Below are 18,469 nucleotides of genomic sequence, written 5' to 3'. Positions count from 1 at the left end.
AATACAGAAAAATATATCTTTTTTCATATATGCACGTAGACTAATATTGTAGAGGGCGCCAAATTCGAGGCCTCGAAAAAAAGTACGGTATCCGCTAAAATAAACAGTACCGAAATTGCTGTAAAATTGCGCACGGAAGTTACATTTATCATATTTGGTATACTTGACATTAGTTATCAACTTGACATTACGTTTAAGCTAAAATCTTTGTCGTTATGCCTCTTTTTACCGAAGAAAAAATTTTTTAGTAGCAGATTATTTCCGCTCATTCGGAGTTGGACGGAATAATGACCCATGTTTAAAAATGCTCCATAACATTACTCCGTGAACATTTTGGTAACAGAATAATTTCTCGTCGCACAGATTTCGAGTATCCACCTCATTCACTGAATTTATCATCACCTGATGCCTATATTTGGCGTACGATGAAGAATTTCATATTTCGCTCTGAAAATTGGGCAGAAACTGTTGGATAACCACGGCAAATAATAAAAATTATTAACTTATTTTCAACATTTGCAGCAGAGACACTTTTTTAAATATTTTTAAATGATCTTCAGAAACTTTATGAAGCTTGTTTGAAACGCCATGGTGCACATTTTAAACATATGTATTATAAAAATTAATTCATAAATATATTTATTGTGCAAACTCAGTTGTGACCTTTTTCCTATCAGCCAGTACATTTTATTGAGTTTCAGACCCAACTGTTTTCTTTTCGTGAATATGTGTTTCTTCCACGTTAATCTGCGGTCCAAGTGCATACCTAGGTATTTTACGTCATCCTTTTGTTGTAGTACTTGATTATTTATTGAGACGGTTGGGCACGTATCTTTTCGATTAGTGAACGTTATATGTACTGACTTGCTTTCGTTTACTTTAATTCGCCATGTTTGTAACCAGATATTTATACTGTCGAGATTTGTCTGGAGCAGTTGCGAGGCGATGTACGGGTTTGAGTGAGCTGCAATGATTGCTGTGTCATCTGCATATGTGGCTGTGATGATGTTTTGGCTTGTAGGAAGATCTGCTGTGTAGAGTAGGTAGAGAACTGGTCCAAGGACACTACCCTGAGGTACTCCAGCGTTGATTGGATATAAGTTAGTGCACTGATCTTTAACTTTTACAAGGAAATGGCGGTCGGAGAGATAGGACTTGAGGATTAGAAAGTAGTTGAGAGGAAGGACTTTTCTTATTTTGTATAGCAAGCCAGTGTGCCAGACTTTATCAAAAGCCTGCGAGACATCCAAAAAGGCTGCAGAGCAGTATTGCTTCTCTTCTAAGGCTTTGTTTATGGAATTGCAGACTCGATGAACTTGCTCGGTGGTAGCATGTTGTTGTCTAAATCCAAACTGGTGGTTGGGTATTAGCTGTTTTTCCACGAGGATTGGCTGTAATCTGTCTAGTAAGAGTTTTTCAAAAACCTTTGACATCACTGAAAGTAGACAGATAGGTCTATAGGACTTAACTTCTTCTACAGGCTTGCCTGGTTTGGGTATTAAGATGATTTGTGCCACTTTCCACAAAAGGGGATAGTAACCAGTTCTTAAGATTGCGTTAAAAATCTGTGTCAAATATTGCACGCCTTTCTTGGGAAGTTCTTTTAAAATTCTTGCAGTGATTAAGTCGAACCCTGGGGACTTTTTCGGATTCATATCTGTTTGAATTTTGTTGAAAACTTGTTTGGCTGTGAATTTCTCCAACGGTGCTTCTAGTTGGTATGGATATTCTAAATACAATTGAATATTATCTTCTGCATCAGAGTTGTTGTTTTGGGCATGTGGTTGGAACACTTCCTCCAGGCATTTGGCAAAGACTGTAGCTTTTTCGTTGTTACTTTTAGCCCATCGTCCGTTACTGGCCCGGATAGGCGGATTAGAGAGTTGTGGTCTGTTAATCTTTCGTGTTGCCTTCCATAGCGAGTATTCGGAGGTTTCCGTAGCAGATAGATTTTGTAGATATCGTTTTATGTCGTTGTTTTTATTGTTGTTTAACAAAGTTTTTAGTCGCGCTGTAGCTTGGTTTAATCTATTTTTATCCTGCGGTGCACGGGTTCTTTGCCATACTTTCCTTAGTCTTCTTTTTTCTGCGATTTTTTCTTTTATTTCGTTGGGTAAATCTTTGTGTATGATTGTTCTTGGTTGTTTAGGTGTTGACTGCCAGCCAGCTTCCTGAATTATCATATTTAATTGATTTACTGCTTCGTCAATTTCGCCATCCGATTTTAGTGGGATGTTTAGGTCCAGTCTCTCATCAAGGATAGCCCGGAATTTAATCCAATTGGTATATTTACTACTTAGATATGGTGGAGGTTGTGTTTCGAGGATATTCGTAGATATCATGACCAAGACAGGAGAGTGGTCGGATGAAAGATCGAAACAAGATTGTGCTGTCTGGGATTCAAGTGGTATTCCTTTAGTCACACAGAAATCAACCAAATCTGGAATTTTGTTTGTGTCTGTGGGCCAGTATGTGGGTTCGCCAGTAGATATGTATTTAAGGTTGTTGGTTTCCATTGCCATGTATAATTGCCTACCTTTCGGAGTTATTAGCCTGGATCCCCAGTGAGTGTGTTTTGCGTTATAATCGCCGCCTGCTAGAAACCTGTTTCCAAGTGTGTTGAAGAATTCTTGGTATTGATTTTTGGCTATAGTATGTCGTGGTGGACTATATATTGCAGTTACTCTTAAAGGACCGTTCCAGTCTTCTATGCTAATACTTGTTGCTTGTATATAGTCTCTTTTAACTTATTTAACTCGTGGTGTTTTATAGATGACTTAATTATGGTTGCAGTTCCTCCATGTGCAGTGCCATCTGGATGTTTGGTGTTATATATTGCATAGTTGGGAATTCTCAGATAGCTTCTATTTGTAAAGTGTGTTTCAGATATTAACATTATGTCGATGTTGTGTATTAGTATAACAGCTTTAACTTCTTGAGCATGATTTGTTAGCCCGTTGGCATTCCAAATAGCTATTTTTAAGAATTTGATCATTTTGTTAATTTAGTGACGACGGTGGTGAGAAGGTTTTTTCAGGACTTTTAACATATTCTTTAGTTCAGCCATGTCATTTGAGGCGGGAGTATTGGTAGTAATTACTTCTGTTTGGTTTTTATTACTATTCGTAATTTGTTGTGAGTTATTAACGATTTGGGCGTAGGTAACTCCTGCTTGGACATGTTGTGCATGATTAATTGGCATGCTAGGCCTGGGTCTAATCGTTGGGAATTTTTTCGTTTGTAGCTCCTTGTATACCCTGCAACTTTTGTAGTTTGCTGGGTGGTCTCCCTCGCAGAGTACACACTTGACGTTGGCACTTCTTTCTTTATTAGTGCATTGCTCTGTTGCATGATCCCCTGTGCACTTTACACATCGTGGTCTAAGGTGGCAGTATGATTTGGTATGTCCGTATCGTTGACATCTAGAACATTGTGGTATCTCTCTTTTCTGGTACGGTGGTTCAATTTTAATCTTATGGTTTAATAGGAACTCAATGTCATATATATTTCTATTATTATCAGAAGGTTCCAAGTCGACGAAAAATAGTGATAGCTGATCTTTAGTTTTAGGGTGTTTGATATTCCAAATGTTTCTAACAGTGTGGCCTTTCTCTTCTATTTCCTTTTTTATAAGATTTTTGTCCATCGAGTAATGCATGTTCTTAAGAACAACCCTGAAACTGCGCTCGTTTTTTATTTGATAAGTATGAAACTCTGTCTTTTTTTCCGATAGGGCTTTTGTTATTGTACTATAGTAGTCAGCAGATTTTGGCTGAAGTTTAACTTGATCGGAGCTAAGAACTTTTAATTCGTAATTATTTTCAGCAATTTGGTTTAGTAATTCGATAAGTGGGGGTATGTGTTTAACCCCCTTAATAAATATTGGAGGCGGTTTGGTTATTTTCTCTTTTTCACTTGTGCTTTCATTGTCATTTATTTCATCATCTTTTGACTCGCTATTTAGTGCCTCGAATCTGTTAGAAGTGGTAGTCGGCGAGTTCAACCAGTAATCGTTTATTTTTGTTTGCTTTACAATTCTTTTGTCTGGACTAGTTCGATGTCTTTTGTTGGAGTTTTCGACTGTTTTCCATTCGGTTTGATTTAATGAGGTGGAAGGTGGGTTAGTATATTGGGGTTGCTTTAAGGGTTGAGAGTAAGATGTGTTTAATGGTTGCGAAATTTGCATATTACCTTGTAATTGTTGATCAGTGCACATTTGGTATTTTGGAGCGTACGCCACGGGCTGCTGACTAGTACCCATTGCGTCGCATTGCATAGGTTCGTTAGATTGCAGAATATTCCGATTTATCGCCGTCGAAGCGGAATCCATTTTCGCTTTTTGGGTCCCATTAACAATCGTTTAATTTGTTTCACCACAAAAACTGGATTTTTATTTTTGTATTTATATTTAACTATAGATAAGCAAACTGGTAATATCGACTGTCTCGTTCGAAATTCAAACAAAGACTCTGAATACACAAGGCAGTGATTAAGCCAATATGGAGCTATGGTATCCAACTGTGGGGATCTGCGTCGAGATCCAATATCGACATCCTGGAGAGATTCCAATCGAAAACCTTGCGCATTATCACAAATGCACCGTGATACATGCCCAATGAACACATCAATCGTGATCTCCAAATGAAGACTGTCAAAGAAGAAATTGCCAGTTACGCCCAAAAATACGACATCCGACTACAAAACCACCCCAACAGGGTAGCGAAGAACCTAATGAGACCCCAGGCAAACAGAAGGCTAAAGCGCCACACTCCAAGCGATCTACGAACAAGATTTTAAATTTTAAATTTTAAATTTTCAAAAATATTTTATTTATTATAGAGTTTTATTTATAGGGTTTTATTTATTAGTCACAAATAATTTTGTTAAGTACTAAAATTATGATTTTATAGGTTATTGTCACTGGACAGTCTCCTGCAAGTCTCTTTTAATTGTTAAACAATTTACTTATTGTAATCATTATTACAGATTGTAAATAAATGGGATGTTAAGAAAAAATAAATAAATATATTTTTTTATATTCGGTACTGTTTATTTTGGCGGATACTATAGTTCCGATGGCGGACAATTTATTCAGGATTGAGATCTCTGAAAAAAAAGCCGTAGTTTTTTACGTGACAATTCACCGTCAGTGAAAAATTTTTGTGGAAAAATCTTCCGTTTTTCTTCAGTTTTTCATGATTAAAAAATATTTATTTTTTATTTTGTCAAATGGTGCTAATAAATAGTCAGGGATCCCAGGCCTATTTTCACCATTTACTAATAACAAGCTAATTTTTCGTGAGTAGCTTCATTTTGACGACACCCAATTTTTTTTCTTTCAGCAATTTCCGTATGTGGTAGATAACAAAGATTCAAGAGCAGGGATAGTCCAGTCGGGTTAGACAAATAGGAGGCCTAACCTTGCATGCCGAGCTGCCCCAAATTTAATTTTTCTAATTTTTAGGGAGGGTCAATAGTAGTGTAAATTTAAAATCTCGACTGAATTCCGCCGCTGCGTTAGCCGTCATTTTGATTTTAAACGAGAACCGTTTTTGCTCAATATATCCGCCACTTTCAACTTCTCGACAAAAAGTATGAGAAATAACATTGTTGAAAATATAATTTTCTATAATTTCATTTATTACAATTTTTTTTGTGCGATGGATATTTTCGAGTTATGGGGGAACATAAAAACTGTAATTATTTCCCCCAAAATTATATTAATGGTTATATTCCCCCTCTATAAATAATTATAATAATATTTATATTAATGAATAGAGAATTAAATAACCTTTCAAATGAACTATCACACAACCACTACTCTCATTTAAAAAATCATCGATTACGCCATCACGCCCAGATGGATGACGTCATTAGTATGATATATATGCCAAAAAGTCATAAACTAAAAACAAAATCGACCTGTCTCAGTATTTCTCAAACTCAAGACTCAAAAGTCCTCAGTGTATACAGGGTGAGGCAGATAAAGGGCCTATTAGAAATATCTCGAGAAATAAAGGCAACAGACCCATGAAAATTGGCATAAAGGGGTTTTGAAGAGTGATCTATTTAATGAAAATATTTTCATCTATTTGCTACTTCCGGTTATACTGGAAGCTGCTTATAACTTCGTTTTTTTAAACGGGACACCCTGTATATTTTTACATTTTTGGATTCTACTCGAAGTCTTATTTCTTAAAATATGAGGTTTTGTATTGTTATACAGGGTAGTTTAAAAGATAATTACGTTATTTTTATTAATTTCCTAGCAACTTTCACACCCTGTAGAATTGGAGTAGTTTGACATCAAAAGCTTTATTTATGTTCAAATGATTTTTAATATAGTCTACTATTGTCAGAAATTATTAGTATAGCTAATTGTAAAATTTTAGTATACAGGGTTGGTCGAAACTCAGAATGAGTATTTTCTGAGTTTTCTTAAATGGAACACCCTGTATTTTAGTATTGTAATGAAATAATATTTATGTTACTTTTTTTATTTCTTAGGCATTCCCTATACCTAACTGCTTTAATTTGTGCTTAATTGTTAATCGCACCAACAACCTTAACTACCCAAGGATTTTGATAGCTCAACCAATATTGGAAATTTTAACGATCAGTCCAGATTAATAGTATTTATTTCCGAAAAATTATTTGTGACTGAATATTTTCAAGGCCAACCTAATAAAATTTCACGTATTTTTTGTTGCAACTAATGTCCTTAATGGCTTGAATTACCAATAACTCACAAATTAAAGCAGTTAGGTATAGGGAATGCTTATAAAATAAAAAAGTACCATAAAATATCACTTCATTACAATACTAAAATATAGGGTGTTCCATTTAAGAAAACTCAGAAAATATTCATTCCGTGTTTTGACCAATCCTGTATACTAAAATTCAATATATGGCTATACTAATATTGTTCAACAATAGTAGACTATAATGAAAATCATCTGAACGTAAGTAGAGTTTTTGATGTCAAAGTACTATAATTCTACAGGGTGTGAAAGTTGCTACGAAATTAATAATAACACGTAATTATCTTTTAAACTACATTGTATAATAATATAAAACCTCATATATTAAGAAAGGAGACATCGAGGAAAATCCAAAAATGTCAAAATATACAGGGTGTCCCATTTAAAAAAACGAAGTTATAAGCAACTTCCGGTATAACCGGAAGTAGAAAATTGATGAAAATATTTTCATGAAATAGATCACTCTTCAAAACCCCTTCATTCCAATTTTCATGATTCTGTTGGCTTTAGTTCTCGAGATATTTCTAATAAGCCCTTTATCTGCCTCACCCTATATAGTGTAGAACTTTTTACATTTGTATTCTTGACTATGAGCTCTGTGTTCAAGAGCCATGACATCACTCTAAAAACAAAAATAAGGCTCCTTAAATGTTACGTGTACTCCGTGCTTCTATACGGAGTAGAAACATGGACATTGACGGCAGAATCTCTATCGAAAATTCAAGCTTTTTTGCTATGGTTGTACAGAAGTATCCTAAAGATACCATGGATAGACAAAGTCACCAATGAAGAAGTACTACGGAGGATGAACACAACCGCAGATTTAGTCAACATCGTGAAGGGCCAACTTGGGACATATAATGAGGAACCAAGGCAGATACGAGCTACTCCAGTGCATTTTACAAGGTAAAATTGAACGAAAAAGGGCCCCAGGACAAAGAAGAATATCCTGGCTTGCCAACCTGAGAGCATGGTATAGAAAGACCTCAACACAACTATTCCGTATAGCAACCAACAAAGTCATCATAGCCAGGATGATCGCCAACGTTCGGAACGGACAGGCACCCTAAGAAGACAGGCAACCTAAGAAGAAAACTTTTTACATGCTTATGCACATTTACTGTAGCATTGATGTTATGCCTTACTTACGACGAATACAAAAAATACCGTGGACGGCGAAGCAGACAAACAAAGCAGTTCTCAACATAGCAAAAGCGACTCGTCAGCTGATCGATAGCGCAAAATCGAGGATAGAGTGGGTCCTGGAAAAATTTCTGCCCAGAATTATTATACAAAGGTACTTCAAAATATGCATCAGTCTCAGAACGCAAGGAACATACAGTCAAAGGGGCAGAACTAATCATTCTACGAGCAAAAGTAGAGAAGGCCCTCAACCAACTAAGAAACAAATAGAAACCCAGGGATCGATGGTATACCAGCGGAGAACCTAAAAGAAATGGTCACATGTCAAAATACTGGATATTATGTGCATCATGGCATGAATGAGTGGCTCAAGTCAACCTTTATCTCAATACCTAAAAAGGATCGTGAACCACATGCAGCAATTTTAAACCCATTGCCCTTATTCCCCATGCAAGCAAAATCGTGCTACATTATAATCAATGAACAGCTAATGAACTTGCTAATTCCTGATATAGCCGAAGAACAATGCTGATTCATATTACGAATTGCAAGGCCTGAGCAGATATTTAACACCAGAAAGATAATAGGAAAAGCGAGGGAACATCATACACCAATGCTGCTTTGTTTTGTAGATTGTACAAAGGCTTTTGATTAAGTAAACTGGGATCCTCTCTGGAGTATAATGGAAAATATGGGTGCATTTAACCACTGAGTTAACCTAACAAGAAATATCTATAATAAAAACTCAGCCAAAATTAAGGCACATGGAATATATTCAAATTGTAACAAAAAAGATAACTTCTGTTGGAGTGAAAGTAAAGAGAAAGATAAACTCCAACAGAAGTAGAAAAAGAAAAAAATAGCTTAAGGCAGCTAATGGAACTAAAAACGAAGGGGGCTTCTCGGATACCTAATATGACAAAAATGAAAATATTAGCTTCTCGTTGGAGAAGCCGATGGAAGAAAATGATAAGATGAAAAGATGGAGAAAGGAGTCGGATGAACTGATAATAGATAGAATTATGAATAGACATATGCAACTGAATGGAGTTAGGCTAGCGATATATGCAAGAGAACGACAACTTGACACTTAAGGATGGATACGGCCAATTTGCATGCCTGTCAAAGACGGTAGCTCAAAGTAGATAGTGATGATGACTAAGAATGGAAATATTAGGATAAAAATACTGTACTGAAGTTGAATAAAGATGAATAATTGCTAATAAATACCAAATTGAATAAAAACAAACAAATCATGGGCGCCAGGAAATGACCTTTGATCAATTTTCCAGGTATCTTAAACTGCTGTATAATATATTAAGGCAGTAAATGTGAACATAAAGAACTAATAATAATGAACGATATACCAAATAAACAAAATTTATTAAATAAATACTACTTAGATTTTCGATAATCTCTGAGCTAACAGAATGAAGATTATGTAACTCTAACATGACAAAAGTTATAGTTTAATATATTATATAATATACAGGGGTGGTGGCCTAACTGTGGCGCGCGAGGTACATGTGGCTCTTTGAAGGATTATTTGTGTCTCTCAATAAATATCTGAATTACTTTTAATTTTTTTCTTTCAAAATGTCGTAAATATGTTAAGTAAGTAATTATTACTGACAACAAAAAATATAAAAGACTAAGTGTACCATCAGGACTTTGACAAGGAGACCCCTTATCACCGTTGCTATTCAATTTGGCCTCAGAATATGTAATAAGTAAAATATCATCTGAGATGACAGAGGGATTTGCGAATCGATGATCAAAACTATTGTTGGCTTTTGCTGGTGATCTAGTTGCAGTTGCTTATTCTACAAGAGACGTGAGAGAGGTGTTTTCACAACTCAAGGAAGAAACAGGTAGTCTGGGCCTTCGAATAAATAAAGAGAAGACGAAATACATACTAGTATACAAAAATCCAAGACCAAGAGTGCGGCAGAATATAATTATTAATAACTACAACTTCGAAGTAGTAAAAGAGTTTAAATATCTGGGAACGGTGATCATAAACACATATAAAAATGTCTCGGAAAGGTGAATAGAGCATCTTACTCCCTATCATCATTGTTAAGATCCAAGTTACTAAAAAGGCATTCTAAATTAATGCTGCTGCTGATTTTAAAAGGAAAGTTCTCAGAATGATATTTGGCCCTCAAAGAGATGAATTGACAGGATAGTGGAGAAGGCTCGGCAAAGCTGAATTGGTGACTGCATGGTACTAAAAACATCGTAAGACATATTTATAAAAGATAAGATAAGATGGGCAGGTCATGTGGTAATATCAGAGGAAGACAGAGTGTTACAGACAGTGTTTTTGAGAGACGGTAGAAGATCAGTAGGCCGTCCCAGAAACAGATGGGAGAATGATGAAAAATCTAAATATGTGTATTGAAATAGTAAAGGTCGCTTGTTGAATTATTTCCATACATGAAACAACGATGTGAACCATTTTATTTCACTTTAAAATTCGTGAAATCCAAACACTGAGAGAAAAATTTTATACCTTTTTTACATTAAAAAAATTGTTTAATTGCGGCTCGCGAAAAATTTCAAATTTTGAAAAATGGCTCGGATTATCAAGGAGCTTGGCCACCCGTGATATAACAACAGTAATATTATATGTTACACAATTAAATACCTCTTACTTACATATAGGGTACAACTCACATGAGACTACTTTTACCAAATGGTTATAGTACGCTTGCTACGTACAACTAAATTAAAAACCGACAAATATGATTAATCATACCAAGATACAATGAACTCTAAATAAGTTAGTCAGGTACTAGCCTGACTAAGCGAAATACAACAAAATGAATTAAACAAAGTTAATGGTAAGAAATTGAAGCCAAGAAATATAATATATAAATGACTTAAATTGACCGAACAAATGAAATGAAGCAAATTAACAATAAAATATATCTGGGAAACAAGCAATTAATGTGACAAAATAAATTTATATAAATAACCTAAACCAATAAATCAATAATAAAGTATAAGGATTTATTTTTCTGGGGCGTATTACCTTGTGCCAGTGGCGGTCTCAAGGGGGGGCGACGGGGGCGATCGCCCCCCCCAGAGACCTTAGTTTTCTGAAAAATTGAGAAGTTAATATACATATTAATCCGAAGTGTGAGATCGAACTAATGCATTGCTATTATTGGACAAAATAATCTAACAGTGTTATCTTGTAACTTGTTTCAATCACAGTTTAAATCTATCACTGTTCAAATCATCTTAAATTCAGGCTGTTAGAAATGCAACGGGTACCATACAACAAACAGTTTCGTTCTTCACGTCTTCCTCAAAGAGAAATCAAGTTTTGAAACACTATGTAGGTGGCCAGCTACCTGGATTGTGTGAAACACGTTGGGTGGAAAGGCAAACATCGTTTTTGCAATTCAGACTTAAGTTCCCTGAAATCATTCAAGCCCTGGAATCAGTAGCTTCATGGCAAGATTTAAAAGCTTCATCCAAGGCGAGAACCTTGATTTGTGCCTTACTGAACAGTACTTTCATTATCACTGTAGTGTGTATGTGCAACATATTTTCACTTACACTGCCTTTTAGCAAGCTACTTCAAAAACCTGATATTGTCTTGAAATGTGCATTGAAACATTTTACGGACATGACCAAAGCACTTGCCAATCAACGGAACACAGCGATTGTTTGCTTTAAAGATTTGTTCCAAGAAGCAAAGGACATCGCCGAGAAGACAAATTTTGATATTAGTATTCCAAGAATATCACAAGTGCAGAAGAATCGAGATGAATCGAGCCAACCACGCAACTAAAGACCCAGAGACATACTTTAGAGTATTAGTGTTCCTTCCCATTCTAGACTCTGTAATAGAAGACACAAAGTCTCGTTTTCCTGAAGAAACATTGGAGTTGTACAATCTTCACGTATGCATGCCTGAATACCTGATAACCAACTCTGTTCAGGACATGTCTGAAAAAATTGAGTGTTTAGTAAGGAGGTACAGTGAACTTTTTGATATGTCTCAAGCTGAAATGAAATGCTTATTGAAAGGTGAACTACAGCTTTGGGAAATGCAATGGAAAGACACGGACGAATTTCCAAAAACAGCGCTGGACGCGTTAGACAGTTGTAACAGAGATTTGTTCCCTACAGTCAGCAAGCTACTTCTAGTCTTAGCTACACTTCCCATCAGCAATGCTTCTGCAGAGCGTAGCTTTCAATCTCTAAAGAGAATAAAGTCGTGGCTAAGAACACGGATGCGTCAAGACAGGTTGACTGGACTTGCTCTACTCCATGCCCATCGAGACATCAATGTAGACCCAACGAAAGTTTTAGAACGATTCGCCAAAAGTGGCCATCGAAGACTTGAATTCGATTTGTAATTACATTCTTTTTAAAACCTTATAACTTGTTATTTTATTACTTATAACCTAATAAAACTATTACAATGTATAATGTGAACCTCCTTTTTTCCATTCTAATAGACTAATTTGTATTGTATATTTATTGTAAATTTTAACGTTTTAAAAGGTAAAATGTGTTTTGAGCTCTTTCAATTCAAGCGTAAAACTAACATTGTCAGACCAAACCTCTGAAGTTTGACGTTTGTTCGTGATAAAGTAAAACCACCTAAATCGTCAAAGGTTTAGAAAGATGAGACTTGCTTCAGAGGCTTGCCATTGAAAAATACTATCACCCACAAACCTTTTCTATTAGACTTTGAGTTGTTTTCAATAGTTCTAAATTGGTTTTTGATACAATCACAAGAATACAAAATATATTTTGAATATTTTATTTGTAAGTGAGCCGAACAATATTTACAACAAGCTTTAGAGGCTAGCTTTTTTATTTTTTATTATAGTGTAAAACTGTTTCCACTCATACTAATTGTAATAATAATAAGTGATTTTCCTTTTTCTCCGTTCGTCACAACCACTAAGTGACAGTCAGTCCATATTCGGTTCATCAACTGTTCAAATGAATAAAATGCTTTTAAAACTCTCAAAATCTTGCCATATTTTTAAAAATTTTCCGGACCGCCTTTCCGGCTGGGGGGCTGCACCCCCCAGTCCTCCCTGCAACAGACCATCGCCCCTCCCAAAATCTGACTCTGAGACCGCCACTGCCTTGTGCACAATATAACGTACCGTAGGATCGTAAATAAGTTTGGGAACTTAATACATTAATATATAAATATGTAATATAAAAACAAACGTAAGATAAATCTTAAAAAAAATAATTAATAAACATAGTGCAACAACCAAATGTCTGTGATATGAAACGCAATAGTTACTAAAATCACCAAACTGATTGTTCCCAATCAAACCCATTCCTCGAACGACTAACCAAAAGGTTCCCAGAAAATGAGCACCAGGATGGTGCCAAACCATGCTTCCTGCAAGCACACGTGAAGAAGATATAAAATGGAGCTGGAACGCTGTAGTCGAAATAGTTTTCCCTCAGGTGGATGAGGGTCTATGACTTCTCATGTTCGTTTTATATTACTTCCCCAAAAGGCTAAAACAAATACTTTCCCAGTCTTAGTTTCAATGTAAAAAGTGTACGAAAAAGTCAAATGAGAAAAAGAGACACTAAAGAAGTGTTTTTAGGAAAAAAAATGTAAAAAGGGTCATTAATCACACAAAAAAATCTCTCATTATTGAATACTCTTGACAAAATTTGACCTTGACAGAATAATATGCAAAAATTTTTAAATTACAAAATAAATATGACTTCTTTAAAATAATTATAGGATACTTATTATTATTGATGTTGGAAGACTTCAAAAGAAATTGTTGACTTAATTAGGTATAACCAAAAATGAAGACTATTAGAATTTTCTCTGAATGAATTATCCGTCGATATTGGATGTGCAAATTGGATTATTTCCAACAATAATTTAGAAATTCATATGTTTGGTTATGTTAAAAAAATATTAGAAAAAATATATAATGGTAGGGGAGCAAAGTATGCTAAATATGCAGTCACTCGAGCGTTATGGAGACCTATTGGGTTGTGAAGAGTAGGTCCTAAAACCAAAAAAAGTTAAGTAAATTTTTCCATTTTAGTGGGCGCTTGCCATTTTTTAATTTAATTTTCCATTTCCAACAATCGTTTTTTCCGATTATAACGCCATCTATCCATAATTCGAAAAAATGTTTCGAATAAAATTTGCTTATTTTTACGTAAGAAATGCAAATCTGCAATAAAAAATGGGGGCTCCTATTTAAGATTTTAAAGTAACCCCCCACCCCACCTCCATGGGGGTCACGTTTGGTGCCATTCGATAGATTTTTCAAAAGTATTGAATAAGTGTATTTTACAGTTTTTGATCTGATGTTCATTTCGCGAAATATCGCGGGATTCGTATTTAAAATATTAAATTTACCCCCCATCCCTCTCCGTGGGAAGTCGTTTTTGATATCATTCGATAGGTTTTTAAAAAATATTGAGCAGGTATTTTTTAGTTTTTCGATCTGTCATCCATTTCGCGAAATATTCGCTTTTTTCTTGTGAAATTTTTGGACTCACCCATTTCCTTACGCCCGGCTCAAATCTTCAGATTTGTGAAATATACACTCTTTTGCATGTACTTAACTTACCTTATCTTAGTCTGACAATTTCGAGTTTTTTTAAGGATAGATTTTTTTTTTCGGGCCCCCCTTAACGAACTCCCCTGTGTTAAGATCCAATATATGGTAGAGGTACATCTACAGGGTACCAGGTTTCTCCCCATATGCTAATCTGACGCGCTCGAGTAACTGCAAAAATCCCCGCTTGGGTTCCCCTACCATAATTTTCTTGGTTGGAATCTTAAAGAAACATCGATTAATCTACATAAAATTCAAATAGAATTGATTTGAATCCAACAATGAGAATCCAATATCTTTATAAGCGGTCATATAAAAAACTTGCTTATATAAAAAGTGAATAATTACCGGGAATAAACTCCTAGTGGACTGCCATTTTCCCTGGTTGAAGGCACAGCTGGGTGCTATAATATTATTTTAAAGAGAAACTGGGAACTATAGACAAAACACTTAATTAATTTCTGGAGATATTCTCTGCCATTTTGGGTACTGGTACTACACTATTCCGGCTCACAAGTCAAGTGACGAGCGAAATGCGCTTCTCCGACAAGGTAACCGTCAAATTCTCTCAGAACACGAAATAACGTTTTACTAGGTGGCACTATAATACGTTCCGTACACTGAAATGTGACGTCACGTAAATAGTTAATTACGAGAAAATTATAGAATTTAAAAGAGATTAAGGGAAAATAATTATAAAAAATAGTTAGAGAATTTTAAAAATACTTAAGTAACGGGACGCACCGTTACAAAATGCATTCAAAACACAGGAAAGAACTATACAGGGCTACGTGCTCTCACCATCATTCTAAAATATATATGCGGAATATCTAGTGAACAAAAAACTATACAAATGGGACGAGGGAATCACTAGAGGAAGCACAAAAATCAGTAACTTGCGATACGCAGATGACATATTTATAGTAGCAGTGAATGACGTCTAAATAACTATCATCACCAAACGACTAACTAGGACAAGCAAAGAATTGGGACTTGAGATCTAATACAATTGGACCCGCTTATTAAAATACCTCTTAAAGGAATATCCCGGTTTAAAGAATAGAAATTTGAGATCCCGAAATATTTATAGTAGCAACCAATGATCGGTTATTAGAATATCCCGGTTATAGGGATACCTTTGCTTGGCACAAAGGCTATTCCAATAAGCGGGTTCGACTGTATGTCTAAAAATCTATCCAAAACGTCCTAAAAGTAATTTGACGACCTGTCGCAACATATTAAACCGTTTAGTCTTAGTCTATTCATTTTGCAGTTAATTTTTGGTACACATTAAATTGGAAACAATATATTGACAACTCTATTATTTACGCTTGATAACGGCGAATGTAAATATATGTAATTTTAAGCTTAAATTTAGCCTGCATATATTTATTCAGAGATACGCAATGTTCCTGTTGCATTAGTTTACAAACAAAAACAAAAAATATTATTTTATTTTTTACTAAAATAGGTAAATAATTGTAACATTATAAAATAACAAATCCTTTACACGACAAATCAGTAGACACAGATTCAGCATGAGGCAAGCAACAGACCTGCTTCTTTTTGGTATTCTTCTTTTTCATAAAAGTTTCTACAAAGAAGCTGCCGCCCAGGTTTGTGGGACAGTTCCAGCTGTTTGTGGTCCAGACACTGATGAATACAGAACTTTCTCCGGAGAATGCAATAACAAAATCTACACATGGTACGGAAGTATTTTTTCAGCGTATGATAACTTAACATCCAATAATGATGGATTTGGTGAGTATTATATTATTATATATCAAAGTAATATAATATATAATATAATGTATTTCTTTTTTTTTATTTATTATTCTTGTACATATTATCTTAATCTGGAGTTTAAAAATCATCTTTTTCTTTATCCTTTAGAATCTAGAATGTAGAATAAGGAATTCTGCTTGTTCATTGCCGGATAGATGCCTCTATGGAAGGTTGTCACTCCATCTTTTGCGCGGCCGGCCGATACTCCTTCTACCGATTAGTGATTTTTCGTCTTGCTATTTTGACCAGATGTGTCTTCCTCATTCTGCTTAAGTGGTTATTCCCTTCTCTTTTTCTATTTAGTATCCATTCGTTTATCCACTATACGGTACATTTTTTCTAATGTCTTCACTCCCCTTTAGACCCCTCAGCGTATTTCCTGTAATTCTTCTCAGTACTCTCATCTCTGCCGTTTCCAGTAGTCTTTGTGTTATTCACTATCACTGTATCGGGTCTTATTTCTGATGTAGTTATCATATCGAATTCTTTTGCTCATATGTTAACCTATGGACTAATCATTGAAGACTATCTTCATCTTATGCTATCAATATTGCGTCGTTTCAGTAACAGAGTATTTTTACTTCTTTGTTTCACATTCTGTATCCTCTTTCTATATTGACGCATTTGATAATTTCATCCATGCTTAACTTGAAGAGTATAGTGCTCAATGAGTCCCCCTGTTTTATACCGCTACTTACGTCTGAAGTTTCTGATGTATATAGGTATTTTTCAAGTTTGTAATTAAATGTATTTTAGGTAAGTTGTGCAGAAAAAAAATATGACTTTGTATAAAAATTTTTTGCCAATTAATATTTTTCGGTTTTCGCTTTCTATTTTTTATTTGTGAAGTGAAAATTGCTTTAGGGAGGTTATGCGATTTTTGGATAGGGAAAAAAGCAGTGAATTCGCGACCGTCATCGCGACCGTCATCGCCACCGTCATTGCGACCGTCATCGCTTATGCTATATATTATTTGTAGGCATATATAAATTGTATAGAAGTATTTAAATTTAAAATAAATGTAAAATCCATTTTAGGATGGGGAAAAAGGATTTATTTCGCGACCGTCATCTCTTCGGCGAAATAAATTTTGAATGTATCTCTATTATGTTTATCTATACATAAATTGTATAGAGGTAATTAAATTTAAAATAAATGTAAAACCTATTTTTGGGGAAATGGGGAAAAAGGATTTATTCCGCGACCGTCATTGCAACCGTCATCTCTTCGGCGAACTAAATTTTGTACGTATATTGTGTATTGAAGTGAAAACTTATTTAGGGACGTTGTCCACATTTTGGATGGGAAAAAGTATTAAATTGGCGACCGTCATCGCTTCGAAGAAATATATTTTTGAACTGAAAACTCCTTGAGGATCGTTGTGCACTTTTGGGATGGGGAAAAAGTATTAAATTAGCGACCGTCATCGCTTCGACGAAATAAATTTTTGAAGTGAAAATTTGTTTAGGGACGTTGTGCACTTTTTCGATGGAGAAATAGTTATTTATGAAACAGTTCGTGAAGTATGATTTTTGCCAACGCACGCGATATTTAGAGCACGAGCGGTAGCGGAGCGAGTGCTATATATCGCGTAAGTTCGCAAAAAGTACTTCACGCACAGTTTCATACAATATTTTATCTACAATAAACAAATAAAAAAAACTGTAACTCTTCGTCACTAAAATTCATTTCTATTCTTCTTTCTAAACTGCTTTCAAACCACAAAACTGTCAAAACTTTTTTCGTAATTTATTGCTCATTATGTCACCACCATGACAACGCGAAGGTTAAGGATATTTGATTATATGAAAGTGTGTGAAAACAGTGCGAAAAAGTAAGTCCTATTTAAAATACATTGTTACTTCACGCACTGCTATCTATAATGACAATTTTCACAAACTAAAAACTTACACATAATATGACATAGAGTAGATAAAATTATTAAATTAGCGACCGTCATCGCTTCGACGAAATACATTTTTGAAGTCAAAACTTCTTTAGGGACGTTGTGCACTTTTTGGATGAGGGAAAATTATTGAATTAGGGACCGTCATCGCTTCGACGAAATACATTTTTGAAGTGAAAACTTCTTTAGGTACGTTGTGCACTTTTTGGATGGGAAAAAGTATTAAATTGGCGACCGTCATCGTTTCGAAGAAATACATTTTTGAAGTGAAAACTTCTTGAGGGTCGCTG

The 18,469-nt window shown here is 35.1% G+C and overlaps 1 protein-coding gene across 1 annotated transcript in view; it reads left to right on the top strand.

Moving 5' to 3' along the window:
- The first annotated feature begins 16,014 nt into the window (after window positions 1-16,014).
- LOC114336337 (peroxidase-like) overlaps window positions 16,015-18,469 on the top strand; it is a 167,622-nt gene continuing 165,167 nt past the window's right edge. Inside the window, exon 1 of the mRNA XM_050663582.1 lies at window positions 16,015-16,249. Coding sequence (XP_050519539.1) covers window positions 16,027-16,249 — 223 coding nt within the window. The 5' untranslated portion in view covers window positions 16,015-16,026. The remainder of the gene's footprint in view (window positions 16,250-18,469) is intronic.

This window comes from Diabrotica virgifera, chromosome 1 (genome assembly GCF_917563875.1).
Source record: "Diabrotica virgifera virgifera chromosome 1, PGI_DIABVI_V3a".
In the NCBI taxonomy this organism is placed as follows: Eukaryota; Metazoa; Arthropoda; class Insecta; order Coleoptera; family Chrysomelidae; genus Diabrotica; species Diabrotica virgifera.
The sequence above is the reverse complement of the archived record's forward strand: the minus strand, read 5'-3'. Positions and strand labels throughout refer to the sequence as shown.